We start from the raw sequence: 22,029 nt of genomic DNA, 5'->3' as shown, positions 1-22,029 counted from the left end.
CCCACAACCTCTTATCTGAAGTTCCTTGAAGGAACCAAATACCAAAGCAATTTTCAGTCACAAGATCTCTAGGTTTTCTAAGTCCTCTCATAACTAAGTTTTGCAAAATCTTTGAACCCTTCAGGAAGAACTCAGATAAGATTCAGACACTTCAGACAAAGGGGTATCAGTAACTAAAGGTAACATCACAAAAGTCAGTTCAAAGCCTAGGTGCTAGTACTCTGGAATTCAAGCCAGACACAGTGGTCTGTGAGATCTCCTGCCACATGACTAGTCTGGAATATTGAATTTAGCTTGTCAGGTTGGCAGCAAGAACACTTACTTCTTAGCCATCTCACTGCCCCCCAGTTCAAAAGTTTTGTACCTTTTTTTTTTATGTCTATATGTTTGCATATAGATCAGGCATGTGTGGCTGCCCACAGAAGCAAGAAAAGGGCATTGGATCCTCTGGAACTGGAGTTGCAAGCAGTTCTCAACCTCCCAATATGGGTGCTGGGAACCAAGCTTGGATCCTCTGCAGAACAGCAGGCACTGTTAACTGCCGAGCCCTCTCTCTTTCCAGGCCTCCCACCATCCTTAAAGTTTTATTAGAAATCATGCCAAATATGCCTTACCAGTGATTCTGTACAATCTTTTAAATTACAACAGCAATTGAGTAGTTAAGAAACATATGATTCAAAATGTCTAACATGTTTATTATTTTTTAAATTATGCGTACTTGTTTTTCTATGTAGGAGTGGTGTATGTGTGTGAGTGTAGTGCCAGAGAAGTAACAGATCCTCTGGGCTTGAGTCACCTAATGTGCAAGCTGAGACCTACACGTGGGCCGTTTCTAAGAGCAGTACATGCTGTTAAAACCGAACCATTTTTCCAACACCCTAAAATATTGTCTTAAAATTAAATTTTACATTAATTCATGTGTTTATATGAGCATGGGGGCACATTAGTGCCTGTGGCAGATTCTCTCAAATAAACACATAACTTGCCTTTTTTTTTTTTTTTTTTTTTTTTGGTTTTTCGAAACAGGGTTTCTCTGTGTAGCTTTGGAGCCTGTCCTGGAGCTAGCTCTTGTAGACCAGGCTGGCCTCGAACTCACAGAGATCCGTCAGCCTCTGCTTCCTGAGCCCTGGGATTAAAGGCGTGCGCCACCACTGCCCGGCCCATAACTTGCCTTTTGACTACTTTAAGTAGCCAGCTTGCTCTAGTGTTGGAATTGCAGGCAGGCCACCAGACCCTCCTAACTTCTGTAGGTGCTGGTGATCAAACCCATGTCCTCACATTGTGTGCCTTCTTTCCAACTCTTCTAAAACATTTTCTATTCGTTCTCTCTCGTTTTTTAAAGATTTATTTATTTATTATGTATACAACATTCTGCCTCCATGTATGCCTGTGCGCCAGAAGAGGGCGCCAGATTTCATTACAGATGGTTGTACGCCACCATGTGGTAGCTGGGAATTGAACTCAGGACCTCTGGAAGAGCAGCCAATGCTCTTAACCACTGAGCCATCTTTCCAGCCCTTTGTTCTCTTTTTAAAAATGTTACCTGGCCCAAAGTGGTGGTATAATCTTCTTATCAGTGGGAAAGCTGAGGCAGGAGGATGTTAGTTCAAGGCCAGCTTATACCACACAGCAAGACTCTGTCTCAACAAAAGTTTGCTGATGCCTAATTCATGCAATGTTGTCTTTTGATAATGCTTTGTCTACTTAATTTATTCATTTGTTTGTGAGGGTGTGGTTTCTCATGCCTATGTACACATAAAGGCCAGAAAAGGGTATCCAGTATCTTTTAAAATAATTATTTGTCAAGTCTTTGAAGCATATCTGTCTCTTCCTTCTTTGGAGTTAGGCTTACAGGTGTACAAAGGATGTACCTGGCTTGTTACGTGGACTCTAGAACCCAAACTCCAGTTTTTCTGATTGCACAGTAAACCCTTTTAACTGCTGAATCATCTACTTTTTAATTCACTTTTCTATTTTGTCTTCATAGTTTGTGGGGTGTGGTGTGTGGATGGATGCACAGGTGCTCTCATGTGCTTGTGTTTAAAACCATTAAATTCATAACACAGTCTTGTTAGAACAGGGAAAGCGTTCATGTGTTCCATTTCACTGTTTTCAAAGAAGAGTCCTTTGTAATCTTTTCTTGTCTCCTGGATCCCAGACCAATTTTCTCTCAGCACATTCAGCCAGAGATGAGGCGGCAAGACTGGAAGAGCGCAGGGGTGTCATTGAATTCCATGTGGTGGGCAATTCCTTGAGCCAGAAACCGAGCAAGAAGATGCTGATGTGGCTGGTGGGTCTGCAGAATGTGTTTTCTCACCAGCTGCCCCGAATGCCCAAAGAGTACATCACACGACTCGTGTTCGACCCGTAAGTTCAACTCATTCTTAATTCCTTCTTTAATGCAAGAGAGAACTATTTTATGACATTTAGCCCTTGGAATCCAACTACCTCCTATCTTGATATGGATACAGTCACAATGGTATAATTTTCATGTCAAAGTCATAAAGATTAATCTATCAATAAATCTTAAATGTTCTTGTTAATAGATTGAAGCTTTATAAATTGCTGGGATTGGTGAGGTGGTTTAGTGGGTAAATTCTCTTGCTGCCAAACCTTATGATCTAAGTTTTATCCTAGGACCCACATGGTAGAGAGACCCGACTCCCATAAATTTTTCTCTGGCTTCTACACCTGAGTGGTATGCATTTGTGTGCACACACACACGCACGCACACACACACACACGAGGAGAGAGTGGCATGTACTCATATACTTGAACACGCAAATAAACGAATGAAATAAAAAATACTAAGCTGATGAGGAGCCTTCTGCACCACATTCTGTGAGAACATAGCAATACTAACGTGTTTTACTGTGAGAACATAGGAATACGTGTTTTACTGCAGTCAGTACATTCCTTGTTTTGTTATATTGGATAGGTACCATTGTAGCCCACGTACCCACAGGTAGTTGCACCAAAGTTTTGTTGGATCTTCAGGCAAAGTATAGAGCTCAAGATAATCCATTTGCGCAAAGTGCTTCTGTAAACACTAGAAAAATGATTGAGATTTGGGATAGATTACACTAGGAAATCCAATGCTTTCAGGAAGAAAAAAAATCCAAGGATGAAGTTGTAGCTCACTGGTAGAAGGCTTACCTGGAGAAAACAAAGCCCTAGGTTTAATCCACAATATAAAAGAAAAAAATAAAATCTAAAAATACCAACAAATTGGAATTAAGCTCCATTTGTTTTTACTTTACCCTCGTTAACCAGTCATGTGTGAAATGTGATCTGAAAATGTGGCAAGTCCGAGTGAGACAGTCTGGGGGATTCCACACTGCAGGACTTGACAGTTCCTACATGTGGGTGTTGTGTTCTTTACTGTGATGTTACTATCACTGTGTGAACTCTTCAGGAATGTGTGCCACCCTTACCTACTACTTTGAGCTCTGAGCTCCTCCTCCAGTTCCCATAGCCAATTCTAGAGTCCCTCCAAGCACATACTTTCAGGCTCACGTTCTTCTAAGGTAACTCTTCCTTTGTTTTTGGTGGGAGCTCTGAAGTAGGCTTGCCCTAAAGACTACAGGAAAATGGCTACCTGGTGAGCTGGTGTCTATGGTGTCTAGATGAAAGAACCCCCTCTGCTCCAAGTCTTCTCACTCAACAAGGAACATCTCCAAAAGTATTTTATATAACCAAGAAAGATAAAGCTTAACCTTATTCTTTCAGGAAACACAAAACCCTTGCTTTAATTAAAGATGGCCGTGTCATTGGTGGTATCTGTTTCCGGATGTTTCCATCCCAGGGATTCACAGAAATTGTTTTCTGTGCAGTAACTTCAAATGAACAAGTCAAGGTAAGAGAAACCCAGGATCTTAGCAGAAAAGCACTCAGGAAGGAGGGATGTGGGAGTTAGCCATAATAGGCTAAGTATGGGCAGGTCACCCAAAGGAAGTTTTTTACTTCCAACCATTATCACCTGCCAGAGTAGGACTCTGGCCATTGATAAATTTAAATGGAGACCTGAGTCTCAGTAGTTTACCCTGAAGCAACACCTGGTTGTAGGAAGAACCACAAGCTGAGATTACCTGACCTCCACCCAAGACAGTCCTTTCTAAGGAAATGCCTATCATTCCATCCACTGTAGACCCGATCACCTGCCAGCACACACTCACCAGGACATCCCTAGACGAATGTCAGCCAATCAGGGGTCCTGAACCTCAGAAACGCCTCACCTACTATAAAACCCTATTCTAACTGAGCTCGGGGCTCTCCATTTATTCCAATACATTTGACATGAGAAGAGACTGAGTTTGCAAACTTGCTTAAAATAAAGGTTCTTTACTTTTACATATGGGATTTGGTCTCCTTGTTAGCTTTCCCAGGGACTTTGCGGATTTGGGCATAATAAGAGGCAGGCAGGTGAGTTTAGAGGCCAACTTGGTTAACCTGTTAAGTTCCAGGATAACCAGGGAGACTGTCTAAAAAGAGAGAGGGGGAGGGAGAGAAAGAGACAGAGACACAGAGAGACAGAGAGAAGAGAAGTTGTAAGAAAGCATTTCCATGGATTTGGTTCAGAGCATTCCCTTGAACCCAGATGTCTATGAATGCTATTCTAGCACTTTGTCATAGAGCGGTTGCCGTCGTCCCTTATGTGGGCTATGAGCCTGCTGGAGTCCTCCTTTCCCTGTGCCATGTTGCTCTACCTGGCACAGGCCCTGTGTTCCTGGGAGCTAAGGTGCTCTTTTTGGATTGTCTTTGGTTTGCCTGGAATAACTTAGATGTGCCGGGCAGAAAGAGCTCTTCTGTAGACTCTGTTATATTCCACTCTATTTCTATCAGGACAGACTAAAGCAATGGTTCTCAGGTTTCCTAATGCTGTGTCCCTTTAATATAGTTTCTAATGTTGTGGTGACCTCCAACCATAAAGTTATTCAGTTGTTACTTTAAAACTGTAACTGTGTTAGTTATGAGTTGTAATGTAAATATCTGATATGCAGGATATCTGATAACCAGAGGGGTCAAGACCCACAGGTTAAGAACCACTGCAAAAGGGTATGAAGAAACCTTGTAATGATGGAGCTGTAAGCAGCTCAGGAGTCAATGTAGCTGCAGAAAATTTGTTGGAAGGTCTGGGGCAAGTTGTCTAACATAGCTGTATGAAAGCTGCACAAACTTTCTAGAAGGTCCATTTCAAAAAAAACAAATGAAAGCAGGAGAGGTTAATTTTTCAAATGTATTTCACTTAACCTAAAGTTTAATATCATGAGGAATTATCAACAGCATCTATATTCTCTGTATGTGCTAAGTGTTTGAAATTGGTATATATTTTGCACTCATAGTTCGTCTATCCACTGGGTGCAAGAGGCTGTGGCTCCTGTATGGGGCAGCAGAGGCCGTGGCTCCTGTACTGGGCAGCAGAGGGTCATAGTTTCTGCCTTGCACAGCAGAGGGCCAGGGTTCTGAATGAGGCAGCAGAGGGCTAAGACTCTGTTGGTTCTTCCAGCTTCAAATAATCACTGTCATTTGCAGAAACCAAAAATAAGTCACTGGACAAAGTAATTTTCTGTATAAAGTGTGGTTAGTTTTGTACATTTGTGCTTTCTTTTGGGTTCAACCCCCCCCCCCCCCCCCCGTTAAAGACAGAATCTGATGGAGTTGCTGCTGGTCTCATACTTGCTTAAAGCTAAGAATAGCCTTGAGATCCTGATCCTACTAACTCTCCATTTTTCTCCCCTCTTTCTATGGAAACAAGGTGTCTCTGTAGCTCATGCTCTCCTGAAACTCTCTAGGAAGCCGAGGCTGGCCGTGAACTTAGTATTCTTGCTTTAACTTCCAGGTGCTAGGGGTTATGGATTTATAGGTCTACAATCTAGCTCTTTGTGATTTTGATTTTGTTTTGTTTCTTCTTTTTTTTAAACAGTCTTACTATGTAGCTCTAGTTGCCTTGGAAACTTTGTATAGACCAGGCTGTCCTGGAACTCACAGGGGTCCACCTACTTCTGCCTCCTGCTACATATGAGCTTTTTAGCTTTGAATCCTAACACTCATCAGCAAATTGCAGATGCAGGTGTCTCACAGTTTGTCTGGGGGAAGGGAAAGACTCAAATTAAATACAAACTGCCCTTTCATGCTTTTTTTTTCCTCATTTTTTTATTAAAGATTTCCATCTCCTTCCCTCCTCCTCCCCCTTCCCTCCCCTCCCTTCCACCCATACCCCCACTCCACCCCTCTCCAAGACAAAGAGCCATCAGGGTTCCCTTCACTATGTTAAGTCCAAGGTCCTCCCAGCTCCCCCTAAGTCCAGGAAGGTGAGCAACCAAACTGACAAGGCTCACAGGGAGCCCGTCCATGCTGTAGAGTTCACGTTCATTGCCGTTGTCCTTGGTTTCTCAGTCCTCCTCCACCGTCAGCCACATTCAGAGAGTCCGGTTTGGTCCCCTGTTCCATCAGTCCCATTCCAACTGGACTTGGTGGTCTCCCGTTAGCTCTGTCCCACCGTCTCAATGGGTAAACGCACTCCTCGCGGTCCTGACTTCCTTGCTCATGATCTCCCTCCTTTTGCTCCTCATTGGGACCTTGGGAGCTCAGTCCGGTGCTCCTATGTGGGGCTCTGTCATTTTCTCCATCCAATGCCAGGTGAAGGTTCTATGGTGATATGCAAGATATTCATGAGTATGGCAATAGGATCTGGACATTTCTGGCACCCTCTCCTCAGCTGCCCAAGAATTCTGACAAGATGCCTTTTGCTGCTGTTGCTATCTTTATAACCAACCCATCCCCCAGCATGAAGAATGTCCAGATGTCTCCCAAAATACAGAATTTAGGGCCTCACTTGAAACAAAACTTTGTGTGACTATATATAGAGAGAAACTTTGCTTTGGAAAACACACTGGTAGCTTATAATATGAGGTAACTTTTTTTTTTTTTTTAAGATGGCTGTACCAAGCATTTAGTTTGGAAGAACTGATTAGGGTGAATTTAGGCACTTTTATCGATAGCAGAGCGAAACTGAAGATACCTTCACACTGGTGGGAAAGTTTTCAGTGGCTTCCAGAGGGCATTTCCCTCCACTGCCACAGCACAAACTATGTTATTTTCTAAAATCTCGAGGAAGGTGGCCAAACATTATAGACTGAGTAGGAATAACAAGGGGAAAAAGTTCTTCAGAGTCCTTGTAGGAATTTGGGTAGAGGGTTACTTACAGGAGAAGAAATGATTCAAAGACAGTTGCATCACGCATGGGTGGGTGACAGCTCTCAAAAGCTGGGAACTTGGAGCTCACTGCACAACCTGCAAGCAGCTCAAGAGGCTGGAGAGTGTCCTTTCCAGGGTTCAATTGGTCTGCGAGTGTCTTTCAGTAGTCTTTATTGTATATTTATGGGGGTAAATACATACACACACACACACCACACACACACACACACACACACACACACACACACACACACACACACACACACACACGGGAAGCCCTGAGGGCATGTGTGTTGCTGGCACAAGCCCACCATGTCAAAGACCCTTGTTTGACCAATGGGAAAAAGGCAAAGCCTCCCCCCTCTTCCCAGCACAAGGCTCAGAAGGATGGCAAAGCCTTCAGTTGGTCCTTGTACATATTCTGATAGTATGTGCAGACAATGTATTCTTCCCTTAATACAATGATTCTCAACCTGTGGCTTGTGAATTCTTGTGGTGGGGGTCAAATAACCCTTTCACAGGGGCAGCCTAAGACAACCAGAAAACACAGATATTTACAGTATGATTCATAATAGTAGCAAAATTACAATATGAAATAGCAATGAAAATGAAAATTACTTCGTCCAGTGACTTATTTTTGGTTTCTGCAAATGACAGTGATTCTTTGAAGCTGGAAGAACCAACAGAGTCTTAGCCCTCTGCTGCCTCATTCAGAACCACGGGCCTCTGCTGCCCAGTGCAGAAACTATGGCCCTCTGCTGCCTACTCTAATGTGAGAAGCTGTATTAAAGGGTCGTAGCATTTGGAAGGTTGAGAATTGCTGCTTCAGTATTTACAGGCTGAGGACTTTTCCTACAGAGCCTACACCTGTGAGATTAGTTCAGCTGTATGCAGCAATCCAGCCTCCCTGTTCAACTCTGTGTAATAAATATGCCGAGCTTCCAAGGCATCCTGAACTTGGGAGAGGGGTGCTGTAGTTTCTCTATTGCATCATGTAGATGCCAGCGTGTGTGGATGTCCATCCTTCCTTCATCTTCAGTCTTCCTGAAGCAATTTCTAGTTATTCACTTCTATGTGTGTATTGGGAATTGAACACAGGTGCTGTGGAAGAGCAACCAGTGCTCTTACCTGCTGAGTCATCTCTACAGTCCTAGCCGTTTGACGAACCCTTTTTAATGCCACACTAAATCATTTCTAACTTTTCTCCTTTTACCCATTACAAATACATTGTTCTGAATCCATGTTACAAAATAGAAACATTTTAATATATAATTCTTTTTCTAAGTCAGGGGTAAAGTTGCTTTAATCTTAGCACTTGGGAGGCAGAGGCAGTAGTTCCTGGCCAGCCTGTCTCAAAACACCAAATAAATAAATGAGTACATAAAATAAAAATTGCTAGTAGTAGTAGTGCAAAGTAAAAGGAAACAAATGAAGTTAAATGTTTAAAGTTTGTATTTAACTTAATATGTCCAAAATATTGCCATGCCAAGATGGAAGTATAAAATGTATATTCATATTTTTTGCTGGTGGACATTTTATGCTTCAAGCACAGCCCAGTTGACACCAACAAGCTGTCATGCTGACTAGTGCAGGTCCATACTGTTATTCTGTGTTGTTTCTCTTCCCTGTGTCACGATGCCCCCTTCCAGGAGAGATATTTCACTCATCTTCTCTATTCACATCATATCCAAACTCACAGTGTTTTGGTATCATGGTGCTTTGGGGGAAAATGTTCTTGGTAACAGCACTGGAGGAACAATTTCCAAAAGAGGGAGATGGTGCTGCTGAGTTTTATTGGACAGAGCACCCACCTGGTAGTTGGTCCCACAAGCCATTCTGTAGCAAGGCATCTTGGAGAAAGTCCTGGAAAGTGCTGAGATTGCTTGGGGTCGCCTAGTCATGCCACACAAAGAGACTCTGGCTTATATACTGCTTGGTTTGAAGCATGGGAGGTGGAAGTGATTCTGTGAGGTGGTGTCTGTGGATGAAGTCTTTGTGTGAGGACAGTCACCTCTGGAAGCTCTGTTTCCTGTCTTTTTATGAGATTCTGAAACAATCTTTCTAAATTCATCAGTCTTTCCTGAACTTTATACTGAAAAAGTGAACACTTGTATTTTCCAATTTAAACCGCTCAGTTTTTATTCTTTTAGTTTATTTTTATTTTTAAAATGCATCTTTATTAATTCTTTGAGAATTTAATACATGTGCATGGTCCCTTCCCACCTAAGTCTTATTTTTTCTTTTCTCTTTTTTCTTGTTGTTTTTGTTAGTTAGTTAGTTAGTTAGTTAGTTAGTTAGTTTGTTTGTTTTTGAGATAGGGTTTCTTTGTGTAACAGTCCTGACTGTTCTGGAACTTGCTTTGTGGACCAGGTTGGCCTCAGACTCACTGAGATCTGCCTGCCTCTGCCTCCCAAGTGCTGGGATTAAAGGTGTGTACCACCACTGCCTGGCCTATATTTTACTTTTTTTTGAGACAGAGTTTTGATATATAGCCCAAGATTATATACCAGATATAGACCCTCTCACCTCAGCATCCTGAGTGCTAGCATCACACCTCAGCATCCTGAGTGCTGCTAGCATCACACCTCAGCATCCTGAGTACTGCTAGCATCACAAATGTGTACCAGAACACGGATGCTGTTTTCATATATTAAACCATTCATTTATTCAGTATTGTCCATAGCTTTTGTTTCCACTGTTTTATTTGCTGATTCAGATTGTGGCCTTCTCAGATTTTTCTTGGTCTGATAAACCAAGGTAAGTTGGGTGTCTGTGATGCAGTGGCTAGAAGGGGTGTTGGTATCTGAAACAGGTAAATGTTTAGATTAGTACACACCCCAGTGAAGGTCTTCATAGCTCATTTACTTACCTTGGATATGGTAATGAGGGTCAACACCATTCCTCTACCCACTTCCTTTCATCTTAGTTTCTCAAATATGGTCAAAATTAAACTCAACCTTGACATCCACTCTAAAAGCATCTGGAAACAGCAAGGATTTTAGGACTGAGTTTGGAGTCTCTGTGTGTTATTTTCAAAGAACCAGGAATTAATATTTGCCAGCGATGATTTTTGTCTTGAGCCATAGATTTTGAATGTCTGTCCTGTGATTCCTTTTCAAAATTTAGACATGCAAGAAAGGTTTGTTAACATAATAGTTCCTTCTAGAAAGGACCCTGGTTGATAAAATGTTTAAAACTATGAACTCCTAAATGCTATAATTTTCTGTCATGTTTGTAGGAATTTCTTTTCTTGAGTATTTTTAATTCCACAGGGCTATGGAACACACCTGATGAACCATCTCAAAGAATACCACATAAAGCATGACGTTCTGAACTTCCTCACATATGCGGATGAGTACGCCATCGGCTACTTCAAGAAGCAGGTCAGTTCCCAGTGAAAACTTACTCCTCAGGCTACATCTGTGCACATGTGCATGCATGAGTGTGCCTGGGTGTACACACCTATTGTGCACACTTGGCAGCCCATGCAAGACATTGGGTGTCTTCCTCTATTGTGCTCTGCCTTATTGCTTTGAGATAGGATCCCTCACTGAATATGAATCTCTTTTAAAATTTAAAGGAAAATTGATTCAACAGAGGACTGAATCTACAGAGGATTCCAGTCATAGGAATTTGGATATCATCCCACTCTTGAGTTTACAATCCTGCTGGGATTAGTGGTGTGAACACTGCCACCTCCAGATACTTTAGTTAGTTTAGATTTGTTTCCTGTTGGCACTGTTTGATTTTTGATCATTTTGTTTGTCATGGGTCACTCTCTGTGGCTGCTGTTCATAGCTGTGCAGTGATATTGGGGAGAGCGCTCATCTTAATCCTTAGCCCAGAGCCAGCACTTAGCAGCCAGTTGGACAGCTTTGTTGCACAGCATCCTATAACTGAACTGATTTGCCTTATAGGGTTTCTCCAAAGAAATCAAAATACCTAAAACCAAGTATGTTGGATACATCAAGGATTATGAAGGTGCCACTTTGATGGGATGTGAGTTGAATCCTCAGATCCCATACACAGAGTTCTCTGTCATCATTAAAAAGCAGAAGGAGGTGAGTGTGTGTGTGTGTGTGTGTGTGTGTGTGTGTGTGTGTGTGTGTGTTGTGTGAAATACAGCCTGTATATAGGACCATGACATCTTAACTTCATTGGGTCCTTTTGCCTTCTGGCCCCTTTGCAATCATAGCTCTTTCCTTTCATACCCCAGAGGGTCCTCAAAGACTATTGCTGATGCATTAGCTTCTCTGGCTCAAATTACCCTGTTCCCTATCACTCAAGCAAGTGACATTCTTTCAGGTTCTGTTCCAGGCTGCCTTTGAACTTCTGCAGCATTAGTCTGACCCACACACTTGGGTTTAATTATTAATAATACAGAGACATTTCTTCTAGTGTCTGTTATTTTCCCCTTTACACTGCAAGCTCTGTCTGAAGTCTTTCCTTCCAGATAATAGTTTGTTATGTGTATTGGTATGACATCCTTTATGCTCACAAATGATAAATAACAGAGTGTACAGTGATTTAACACTTCAGTTCTTTCCAGTACTCTTGTTACTTAATCTGCTGTTTTTACCTGACAAGTTACTAAAAAAAAAACACATCTGCCTTAAAACCATGTGCTTTCTACCCTTCCAATTCTTTTACTTACTAAATGTGACCCAGAAACAACACCCAGAAAACTTATTCTGTACCTAGTGGCAGCAGTCACTCACTCAGTATTTTCTTTAAACTTGGGTAAGGTATGTGCTGCTGTAAAGTGAATGAAAGGCATTTTAAGTTAGAAAATCAAAATATCTTTGTTGCATGGTCAAAGATGTCTAATGGGGAGTTCCGGTAGGGCTGCCTATTCCTAGTGTAGCGCGTGCCTCTGTTTGAAGAGCTGTCTTCCCGCACTGTTTTCTAGGTCCTAACAAACAGGTCTGGACTTGGCAGTTCTTTCGTGCATTGGTGGCTGCTTGCCAGTTGTCAGCTGCTTGTTCTGTAGTTTTCCACCAGTCACAAGGCTTCATCCCCTGGTAGCAGAGTTCCTTGGAAGTCTGCAGATGCCCACCAAAGATGATCTGTTAGCTTCTAATATCTAATACCTAGGGAAAAGCCAGAAGCACAGAGCTGTTTCAGATGGCAAAAACAAACAAACAAACAAACAAGCAAACAAGAAAAACCAGTTCACTTTTTAAAAAACAAGGCTTTCTCCCTCTCTCCTCTCTTCTGTTCCCTCTCGGCTTCCTCCTTTTCTCTTTTCTCTTTTACGTCCTCCCTCCCACCCCATCTCTAGTTTTTTTCTCACACATACCATTAAATGGGAGTGTTTGGAAGGTAAACCTATTTTTTTTTCACACACATATACAATGTATCTTGGTCATATCTACTCACTCCTTCCAGCCTCACCCCAATATATCTTCCACCTGACTCCCAGCTTTATAACTTAATAAACTAACTCAAATTATTGCTACCCATGTGCACATGAGCTGGGGTCACCCATCGAGGCATTGACAACCTATCAGTGCCCACACCCACAAAGAAAAGCTACGCTTCCTCCCTCAGAAGTCATCAGTTGCTCTTTGCTCTTCATCTAAGGGTGGGATATTTGGAGCTCTTACCCCTTCATAATGCAATTTTTAACTCTTGTGCAGACAACCACAGCTGCTAAGTTCATGTGTGTATGCACCAGGCCAACGGTGTCAAGGCCATTTTTTCATACAAGGTCATGTGTGTATGCACCACCCAATGGTGTTGAGTCCTTCCTTTCAAATGAGGTCATGTGTATATGCCGCAGCCCAATGGTGTTTAGTCCTTCCTTTCAAATGAGATCATGTGTGTGTGCACCAGGCCAAAGGTGTTCAGGGGCCTTCCTTTCACACATTCCTCCCTGTCTACTGCCTCTTACATTCTTTCTGCCCCTTCTTCCTTGATGTTTTCTGAGTCATTGGGAAGGGAGAGATGTGTTGAAAATTATGTTCAATCTGTGTCTTTTCCCTCATAGCCTTATTCTCAGTGTTTTGAACTAGATTTTTAAGACAGCTGCAATCATACCATAATAAAATAATTATTTTCTTGTAGAGACTGGATAACTATCTCTTATCATAAATGCTCCTGACCCAGGTATTTTAGAATGTTTTTTTTTCTTCTCCAATACTTCTGTTGTCTTATAATTGAGCATCATTAATGAGGTAATCCAAAAATCTGAAATACTCTAAAATGCTAAACTGTCCTTCAGTAATAAAAGCAGTGAGTAAGCTGTGTAAACTGGGAACTTTTCTAGTCCTGGAATGCATACTTGATCAGAATGAGATGAAGGCAGAGTGAAATCTCTACTGCCCCACAAGTGAGATAGCTTCATCAAATACCTGTATGTTTTGGGGGTGGCATGAACAAAGGCTGGGTCACTGCCCAATAAATAAGAAGTTGGACACAAGAATAGGCAGGACAATGTGTCCTTGAGCAAGAGAAAAGGTCATAGGCAGGGAGCTGTAAGGCCGCCTGTGTTCATGTATATGTGTATGTTGGTATGGAGGGTGATTCCAATATCTCGGTTCACATGTAAAACGTCAAGAGACTAGACCTGGAGGACCCCTACTAACCTCTCTAGGCAGCCCCTCTCTTTCCTTCTCTCTGATGATCCTTTCCTTAGTGAAGGGTTTGTGTGAATGTCACTAATGAGTGTGGTATAAAAGGATACTTCTTTTAAAAGATATATTTAAAAATTTTGCACTATACTTATGTATGTAAGGTGCACACACACACACTCCATAGCATAAAGAACATAAAGAACTTGCTGGGATTGACTCTCTCCTTCTATCATGTGGAAACCCAGGGATTAAACTCAGGTCTTTGGGCTTGGTGGTAGGTACCTTTACCCATTGAGCCAAGTTGCAGGACCCAGAGTGCTTCTGCCTCTTACCTGTTAATTTGTATTTAGCCTTTCTTCTTTTTGTCTCATGAACATGCGTACAGCCTCAGGAGCATTATCTCCTTAGCTTATCTGACTTGCCCTGGTTCATGTATGGCCTCTTTTCCTAAACACACTTTCCCTCATGCTTTTCAGATCATTAAAAAGCTGATAGAAAGAAAACAAGCCCAGATTCGAAAAGTCTACCCTGGACTTTCGTGTTTCAAAGATGGAGTCCGGCAGATTCCTATAGAAAGCATTCCTGGAATCAGTATGTATAGATACTTTTAAAAAGCAAAATCTTCTGTTGATCATGTAAGATATATTTGAAATGATTCCAGCATGCAGTCATTTGAAAAGCTTTCAACTGTCCCCTTTCCGTGTCTGTGTGGTCTGTGTAGTGGGCAGCAAACTAGTTGTGGGGCTTGCCTGTAATCCCAGCACTGAGAGAGTAAGGCACGGGGATCTAGAATTTGAGGCCAACTGAGGCTAGAATGAGAGAGACACTGTACGGGGATGGGAAGGGCAGTAATAAAGACTTTCTAATGTCCTTTCTTCCTAACTCAGCCTTGAGTACCTTTAAAATAGTTATTAATATTGCATAACTTATTAAGGCCTAGCACTTATTCACAATGCTTGGCAACAGGAGTATATATTAAGTAGCATGGAAACTTTGGATTTTTATATTTACAAATGGAGGAACTGGTCTTCAAATAGTTGTATAAATTAGCATGCAAAAGTTCAGAACAAGATGTGGACAACCTGCCTTGATGCCATGAACCTGTTGCCTGACTTCTCTTCTTCCTTCCTCTCCATGTGTGATAGAAGTCACTTCAGTTTTTCAAGATTTTATTTTACAGTAACTTTAATAATTCTTTTTAATATGCTAAAACGAACTGTACTGGGTTAAACTATACAAAGTGATTGGGATTTGTAGATTGAAAGCTACTAATTATCATTTGGCAATCTTATTCAGTTTGAATCTCTAAGTTCTTATAATTACCACCCCCCACCCCAGCACACAGGCACATAACTAAAATTCTCATTGCATCTGTCCTGCCCTAGGACTCTTGATGCTGAACCCTGGGTCTCACTTCCGTGTGTTGTCTCTGTTAATAGCCAAGTAGCTGCCCCATTGTTGAATGCCTTATGGTGCCAGGTCCCAATTCACTACTTTTTCCTCTTTTGTCAAATGTTTAGCTATTTGGACTTTTTTTTTTTAAATCAACTAATGTCACAATGGCTAATTCCACCTAGTTTCTGTAGTTGTGTTTTGTAGGCAGGTAAACTGAAGGAAAGGTAAATGACTTTTTAAAAGAGAACAGAAGAATCAAATCCAGATCCCTCGGACACCAGGCCCTATAAACCATCTGTAAGGCGAGCAGGAGCTCAACCACACAAAACAGAGAGCAGACACTCTTTTGAGATAAAATGCCCGCAGCACTTCATTGTGAGATAATTGAAGATTTCCGACTTGCAGTTTCTTGTCCCCTTTCTCTTCTTTGTTTTGAAGAGTTGGCGCTCCTGCCTTAGACACTGCCCAGCTGAGACTGTAGCTCAGGGGCAGAGCACCTGCCTCCATCACCAGCACTACAAAAGAAATTAAAAACTCAATGAAATGAACAAAACATATTAATAGAGCTGCCAGTCTGGGAAAGCATTTCATGCTTTAAGCTGTATGAGAAGGAAGATAAATGCCATTAGTTTCAGTGTGTTTCCCCAAATAGACGTTTATTGAGACATGGCTGTCATGTATGGTGCTTCTAATAAGTAGTATGTTATTCTCTTGACCCAAAGCAGTTCTCATTTAGTGTTTAATTTTGTTGACATATAGGAGAGACAGGCTGGAAACCAAGTGGAAAAGAGAAAAGGTAAGCAAGCCGGGCTAGAGGATGTTAATGGAAGTGATTTTCCCCTCTCCAGCACTTTCTAGGAAAAGGGCCAAGTGATGTAATTGGTATGTAGCAGCTAGTGGGCTTCAGTTTCTAGGCTGGGACCTGTGAGGCTGAGTGGTGATGAGGCCTGGAACATGAACACTAATCCTTCTTTACTCTCTGTTATTTCAAGTAAAGAGCCCAGAGACCCAGAACAGCTTTACAGCACCCTCAAGACCATCCTGCAGCAGGTGAAGGTGGGTGTGTCCTTTATTCACGCACTTCTTTGAAAGGATTTCCACAGGACATTTCCATATGAGATACCTTATTTATTCTTTATTCAAGAGCCATCAAAGCGCTTGGCCTTTCATGGAACCTGTGAAGAGAACAGAAGCTCCAGGATATTATGAAGTTATAAGGTTCCCTATGGGTAATGCTATTACAGTTTTCTCAGATATAAAACTGGGTGGTGATGTGACAGACAAATGCTGGCTAGGGTAGACTTATTACTCTCTGTGCTAATGAGGCTAGTGATGTGTAGGACCCGGGAGAGTGATGCTGGAACAGAGGGGAAATGGTGCATTGTGTGCATTTTCAGTCCACAGCTGTGGAGAGCAGGTAGGAACCTTACTGTAGGCAGTCCTGGTTTGCAACGTGGCTATTTGGATGAAGCTACCTGTAATAAATAGCAGTAGTAATATGATGATTTTTTTTTTTTTTTTTTTTTTTTTTACTGTTCTGGCTTTTTGGGGGGACCCACCACCCAGCTCCCAAATAAATCACAAAGAAGCTTATTCTTTGTTGCTTGCCAACTTTTGCTTATTTTGTTTACCTTCCCATCCTCTTCTGTGAATCTTATTCTTACTCCATGGATTGCTGTGGCCCCTGGTGTCCTCCTTCTCTGGTTACCTCTCCGTACCTCTTTTCCTCCAGATTTCTCCTTCTATATAGTCTTTTTGCCTGCCAGCCCTGCCAATCCTTTCTCCTGTCTTGCTATTGGCCATTCAGATCTTTATTAGACCATCAGGTGTTTTAGACAGGGCACGTATCACAGTTTAATAGAGTTAAACAAATGCAACATAAACGAAAGTAACACACCTTAACGTTAGAGTCCTAACAGTTACCTTCTGGGTTACAGATAAAAAGATACCAGATTTTGTCTTTTTTCTATGACTTGAGTCAGCCAAAAGTGGTTCTTATTTTTAAGAATTGTTCAAGATAGATAACTCAGTAGCTAATAGTACTGGCTGGTCTTGCAGAGGATTGAGTTAAATTCCCAGCACGTAGCTACAAGGTGGTTCACAGCTGTTTGTAACTCCAGTCCAAGGGGACCTGACTTCCTTAAGCATTGCATGTAGGCAGAATACTCATATGTCTTAGTTACTGTTTTGTTGTTGTGAAAAGACACATGGCCAGGGCAACTCCTATGAAAGAAAGCATTTAACTGGGGTTTGCTTACAGTTTCAGAGGTTAGGCTGTTTTTATCACAGTGGGGAGCATGGTGCCATGCAGGCAGGTTTTAGAGCAGTAGCTGAGAGCTACATGATCCATAGGCATAGGGAGACATTGGGACTGGCATTTTAGTGGGTTCTAAAAGCCCACCCCCTTGTTTCTTCCAGCAAGGTCACACCTCCTAATTCTTCTAATCTTTTCAAACAGCACCACTCCTAGTGACTAAGCATTCAACTATATGAGCCTTTAAAAGCCATTCCTAGTCAAACCGTCATTACATACACATAAAGTTTTTTGCCCTCCCTCCCTCCCTCCCTCCCTCCCTCCCTCCCTCCCTCCCTCCCTCCCTCCCTCCCTCCCTCCCTCCCTCCCTCCCTCCCTCCTTCCCTCCAAGTCAGGATCTCTCTATGTAGCTTTGGCTGACCTGGAGCTCACTAGAGCAGTCTGGCCTCAAACAGAGAGCCACCTGGCTCAGCTTTCCAATGCTGGGATTAAGGGTGTGTGTTATCATGCTTGGCTACATAATTTTTATATAAAGAACCTTTCAAGGTAACTTGATGAGGATAGATTAAGCTTCTTTATGGCTGTACTTTCAGATGGAAAAACTCTAGTAAATGATTTTTTCCCATACTGTGAATGTCACTATATATATATCCTTAAAAAAAAACAAACAACTTTTTCTTGACTATATTTCTGTGTGTGCATGATGTGTGTGTACGAGCACAAGTGTCACAGCACACAAGTGAAGGAGAAATGATAGCCTTGTGGAGTCATCAGGCTTGTCCTGCAAGCATCATTATCTGTTGAACCATCTTACCAGCTTCTGTATATTTCTAATTCAATCTTTTTCCAAATCCAAAAAATACCAAATAGGCTTCAGGAATAGAGAATAAGTATTTTACCTATACTGTAGTAACAGGAACAATTGATTGAGAGTCCCTAAAGTAAATCAGTTTGTCAGTGTGTACATGGGTGTGAGTACCACGGCACATGTGTACTTTATTTTTGGTTTGATCATGCCCTACATGATTATTTTTCTAAAGCATTATAAACATTGTATTGGCAGCATATCAAAAACAGTAGGAGTTAAGAAGGACTGTCCATAGCCACTCCCACCTAGAGGCCCAGATTCTTTCCTCCTCCTTCCTTATTGAGAACTGCCCCACAAAGTTACTGGGAATTGAACTCAGGTCCTCTGCAAGAACAATATATATTATTAATTTGTGTGTGTGTGTGTGTGTGTGTGTGTGTGTGTGTGTGTGTGTGTAGGGGGTAAATCATTTTGGACTAGAACAATGGTTCAGCACTTAGGACCACTGATTGCTCTTTCAGAGGACCTGGTTTGATTCCCACTACCCAATGGCCACTTACAACACTCTGTAACTCTAGTTCTAGGGAATCTGTGTCCTGTTCTGACTTCAAAGAGCACCAGGCATGCACATGCACACTGACATACATGGAAATGAAACATCTATACAATAAAAATAAAAATAGATTATTTGGTAAATTTAAAAGTCAAAAGTTAAAGTTTGATCATTGATGGAATCTTGGCCAAAATTCACTTATTTTACTTTTAGTATTTCATATGCAGGTCACTGATGTATTTGCAAACAAGATGCTAGTTTCTTTCTTTGTATCATACCAATAAAACTATGAATTTACTAAAACGAGTTCAGCCTGATAATTTTTAGCAATCAAAGATTCTGTGCCAGTGTTCTACCTGCCCCACTCAGCATCCATGGATCCTCTACTTACTGTCCCTTAGTCTCCTGGTGCACAGTAAGAGATGGGAGCAGAGAAGTACTCACAGTCCTTTTGATATTAGTGTGGCTGCAGTGTTATATACAAATCCTTTTTAGAAGAATAGACTTAAGAATTATTTTGTGGGGGCTGGAGAGATGGCTCAGAGGTTAAGATCACTGGCTGCTCTTCTAGAGGTCCTAAGTTCAATTCCCAGCACCTCACGGTGGCTCACAGCCATCTTATAATGGAATATGGTGCCCTCTTCTGTTCTATGTGTATATAATAGATAAATCTTTAAACACACACATACCCCCACACACACCCACACCTACACCCACACAGTTATTTTGCTTAATCCCAAGAATTTCTCTTAAGCATGGCATTGGAATGAGAAAAATATAAGCAAATCAACACCATAGATTTCTTCCTGTAGGAGGAGTCAAGAGTTGCTAATGTTGTTGTTTTCCTGTTCAGATCTGAAAACCATGAGTGAACGCCTCAGGAACAGGTACTATGTGTCTAAGAAATTATTCATGGCGGACTTGCAGCGAGTGTTCACCAACTGCAAGGAGTACAACCCTCCCGAGAGCGAGTACTACAGATGTGCCAGCGTCCTGGAGAAGTTCTTCTTCAGTAAAATTAAGGAAGCAGGGTTGATTGATAAGTGATTTCTTTTACTTAGACACTCAGCAGAAGCGTGCCTAAAGCAGGTGGTTTAGGTTTGGGCCCTTTTTTTTTTTGGTTTTTTTTTTGTTATTGTTATTTGTTTTTAAAATTGTGTATCATGTGTTGAAGAGACTTGTAATAATTAGCACTTTTGAAAAACAAACAAAACCTCCTTTAGCTTTTCAGAGACTTATTTAAATGGAAGTCATAGAAAACATTATTTTGTGGGATAGATTTTACTCTATTTACTACTATCATGTAAGTTTTCTCTGGCATATCCAGTAGCTGACAGATGATCAGGGGCTTCCTCAAAACCTGTATGCGAGGAAATTGCACACAGTATCAATATTTAGGGGAATCTAGAGAAAATTGTGATCATGAATGTCTCCATTTTTTTCTAATGGAACATGAGAGTTTATTTTATTCTGAAGGACTTTAAGGGTCCACAATATGCCTGTCAAGGTGAACTATGTAATATTTGAAGTCTCATTGTAGACCTTTTACAAGTATATATTTTTAAAACACTCATCTGGAAGAGGTGCTCAGAGCAGTTCTGAAAAATGCAGCTTCCCCAACAACAGCTGCCTGGAATCTTAACGATGGGACTCTTTGAAAGTGCCCAGGGCTTTGTTGTCCTGTCTGCCTATCACAGGCTGCAGAGTGTAAGTGTCCAGGGCTTTGGTCATCCTGTCTGCCTATCACAGGCTTGAGAGTGCACAACCACTATGGAATAATTCTTGGCAGATATGTATCAATATCATATTTGCCTTTGTTTGTGCAGGCTTTAAGTGCTAAAAGATCCTTTACCAGGCCACAAAGGTGTCAACTTGAAAACATTGGAGGTTTTGTCAATGTTAAGACATATAGCCTAAATACTTATGAATGCTAGGGAGTCTTACTCCAAATGAATAAGGATTCCTTATATTTTCTGGTACAGTTAACCTTATTAGCAATGTCTATGTGAACATTTCCCATTTTCACTTCCAGATTTATGTTTGTCTGACGGGAACTGAATTCTCACTAAAGTTTATGCCAGTATTTTAACCCCTGAGTCGTTTCAATGGTCCCTGGTAAAATCCCAGTACATCCATCCACTATAAACAAACCCTATATCTGGAGCTGGAGAGAAGGCTCAGGGTTAAGAGCACCTCCCATTTTCCCAGAGGGCCTCAGGTTGATTCCCAGCAGCAACATCCACCATGGTATAATCTTACTAACCAGTTTGACTGGGGGACTCAAGCTTAGTGCTTGGATTTATTTCCTGATTACACTACATAGAAAAGTGGGGACACCTGCCACCCCACCTCTGGGAAAAACCAACTAATATACAACCATTTTAATCTCAATGGTGTCGACACTAATTTTTATGACACAAATTTATAAACTGATTTTTTTGGTAAAGGCTGAGGTTTTAAAAATGTATTTAATGTATGTTTTCTATCATCATAAATTATAATAGGTCACTAATGTCATTAAAACAGCTTGAAGAGGTAGTGTGCTTGAAGGAAGACGCCCTGGCATTGCTACCGAGCGCCGCTTCTGACACGGAGGTGTTTTGTACGTTCAGTGTCCACTGAAGACCACACTGAAGGTGCCTCAGCTTTTGAACTGCAAGGAACACTCTAAGTGGTGTCTAGACTTTTAATGAAGAATGATAATACAGATTGCATTAAGTATCTCAGACTGTTTTTAAAACCAGATTTTGCTGAAGCATCTGTCCAGCTTGGTATCCTGTGAAAGTTTGTTTCCTGGGTAGACATTCTTATAGAGTATTGTCTTTAAAATCAGATGGTCTCTTCTATATTGAAAGCATTTTTATGTTTTCTAATTTAAAAATTAATATTTTCTTATAGATATTGTGCAATAAAGCTGAAGTAGAATGTGTGGTTTTTGCAAATGCTTTAACAGCTGATAAAAATTTTACATTTGTAAAGTTAATATATTGTACTGGTACAAAATAATTTAAAATTATATTTTAAAAAATTCTGTGTGGTCTTCTGTTTTGTTCCACTAACAGTCTGAGGTTAAACAGGACAATGTGTCAGCTGGTATGAGCATGGACTGTACCCTAAGTCCTGAGCTCGTAAGCTTTTGTGAACATGTCTGGAATTGCTGTAGTCGTAGGAAGTTTTATAAACAAAACAAACCCTGTATCTGGAGCTGGAGAGAAGGCTCAGGGTTAAGAGCACCTCCCATTTTCCC

General features: G+C 41.3%; 1 protein-coding gene across 1 annotated transcript in view; it reads left to right on the top strand.

Annotated features, from left to right (window-relative positions):
* Window positions 1-21,813, top strand: part of Kat2b (lysine acetyltransferase 2B) — a 154,837-nt gene extending 133,024 nt beyond the window's left edge. Inside the window, 9 exon segments of the mRNA XM_038341557.2 lie at window positions 2,159-2,367; window positions 3,730-3,856; window positions 10,470-10,580; window positions 11,115-11,258; window positions 14,249-14,363; window positions 15,927-15,963; window positions 16,160-16,223; window positions 16,312-16,396; window positions 19,636-21,813. Coding sequence (XP_038197485.1) covers window positions 2,159-2,367; window positions 3,730-3,856; window positions 10,470-10,580; window positions 11,115-11,258; window positions 14,249-14,363; window positions 15,927-15,963; window positions 16,160-16,223; window positions 16,312-16,396; window positions 19,636-19,829 — 1,086 coding nt within the window. The 3' untranslated portion in view covers window positions 19,830-21,813.
* Window positions 21,814-22,029: the final 216 nt, after the last annotated feature.

Source organism: Arvicola amphibius, chromosome 9 (assembly GCF_903992535.2).
Source record: "Arvicola amphibius chromosome 9, mArvAmp1.2, whole genome shotgun sequence".
NCBI lineage: Eukaryota > Metazoa > Chordata > Mammalia > Rodentia > Cricetidae > Arvicola > Arvicola amphibius.
The sequence above is the reverse complement of the archived record's forward strand: the minus strand, read 5'-3'. Positions and strand labels throughout refer to the sequence as shown.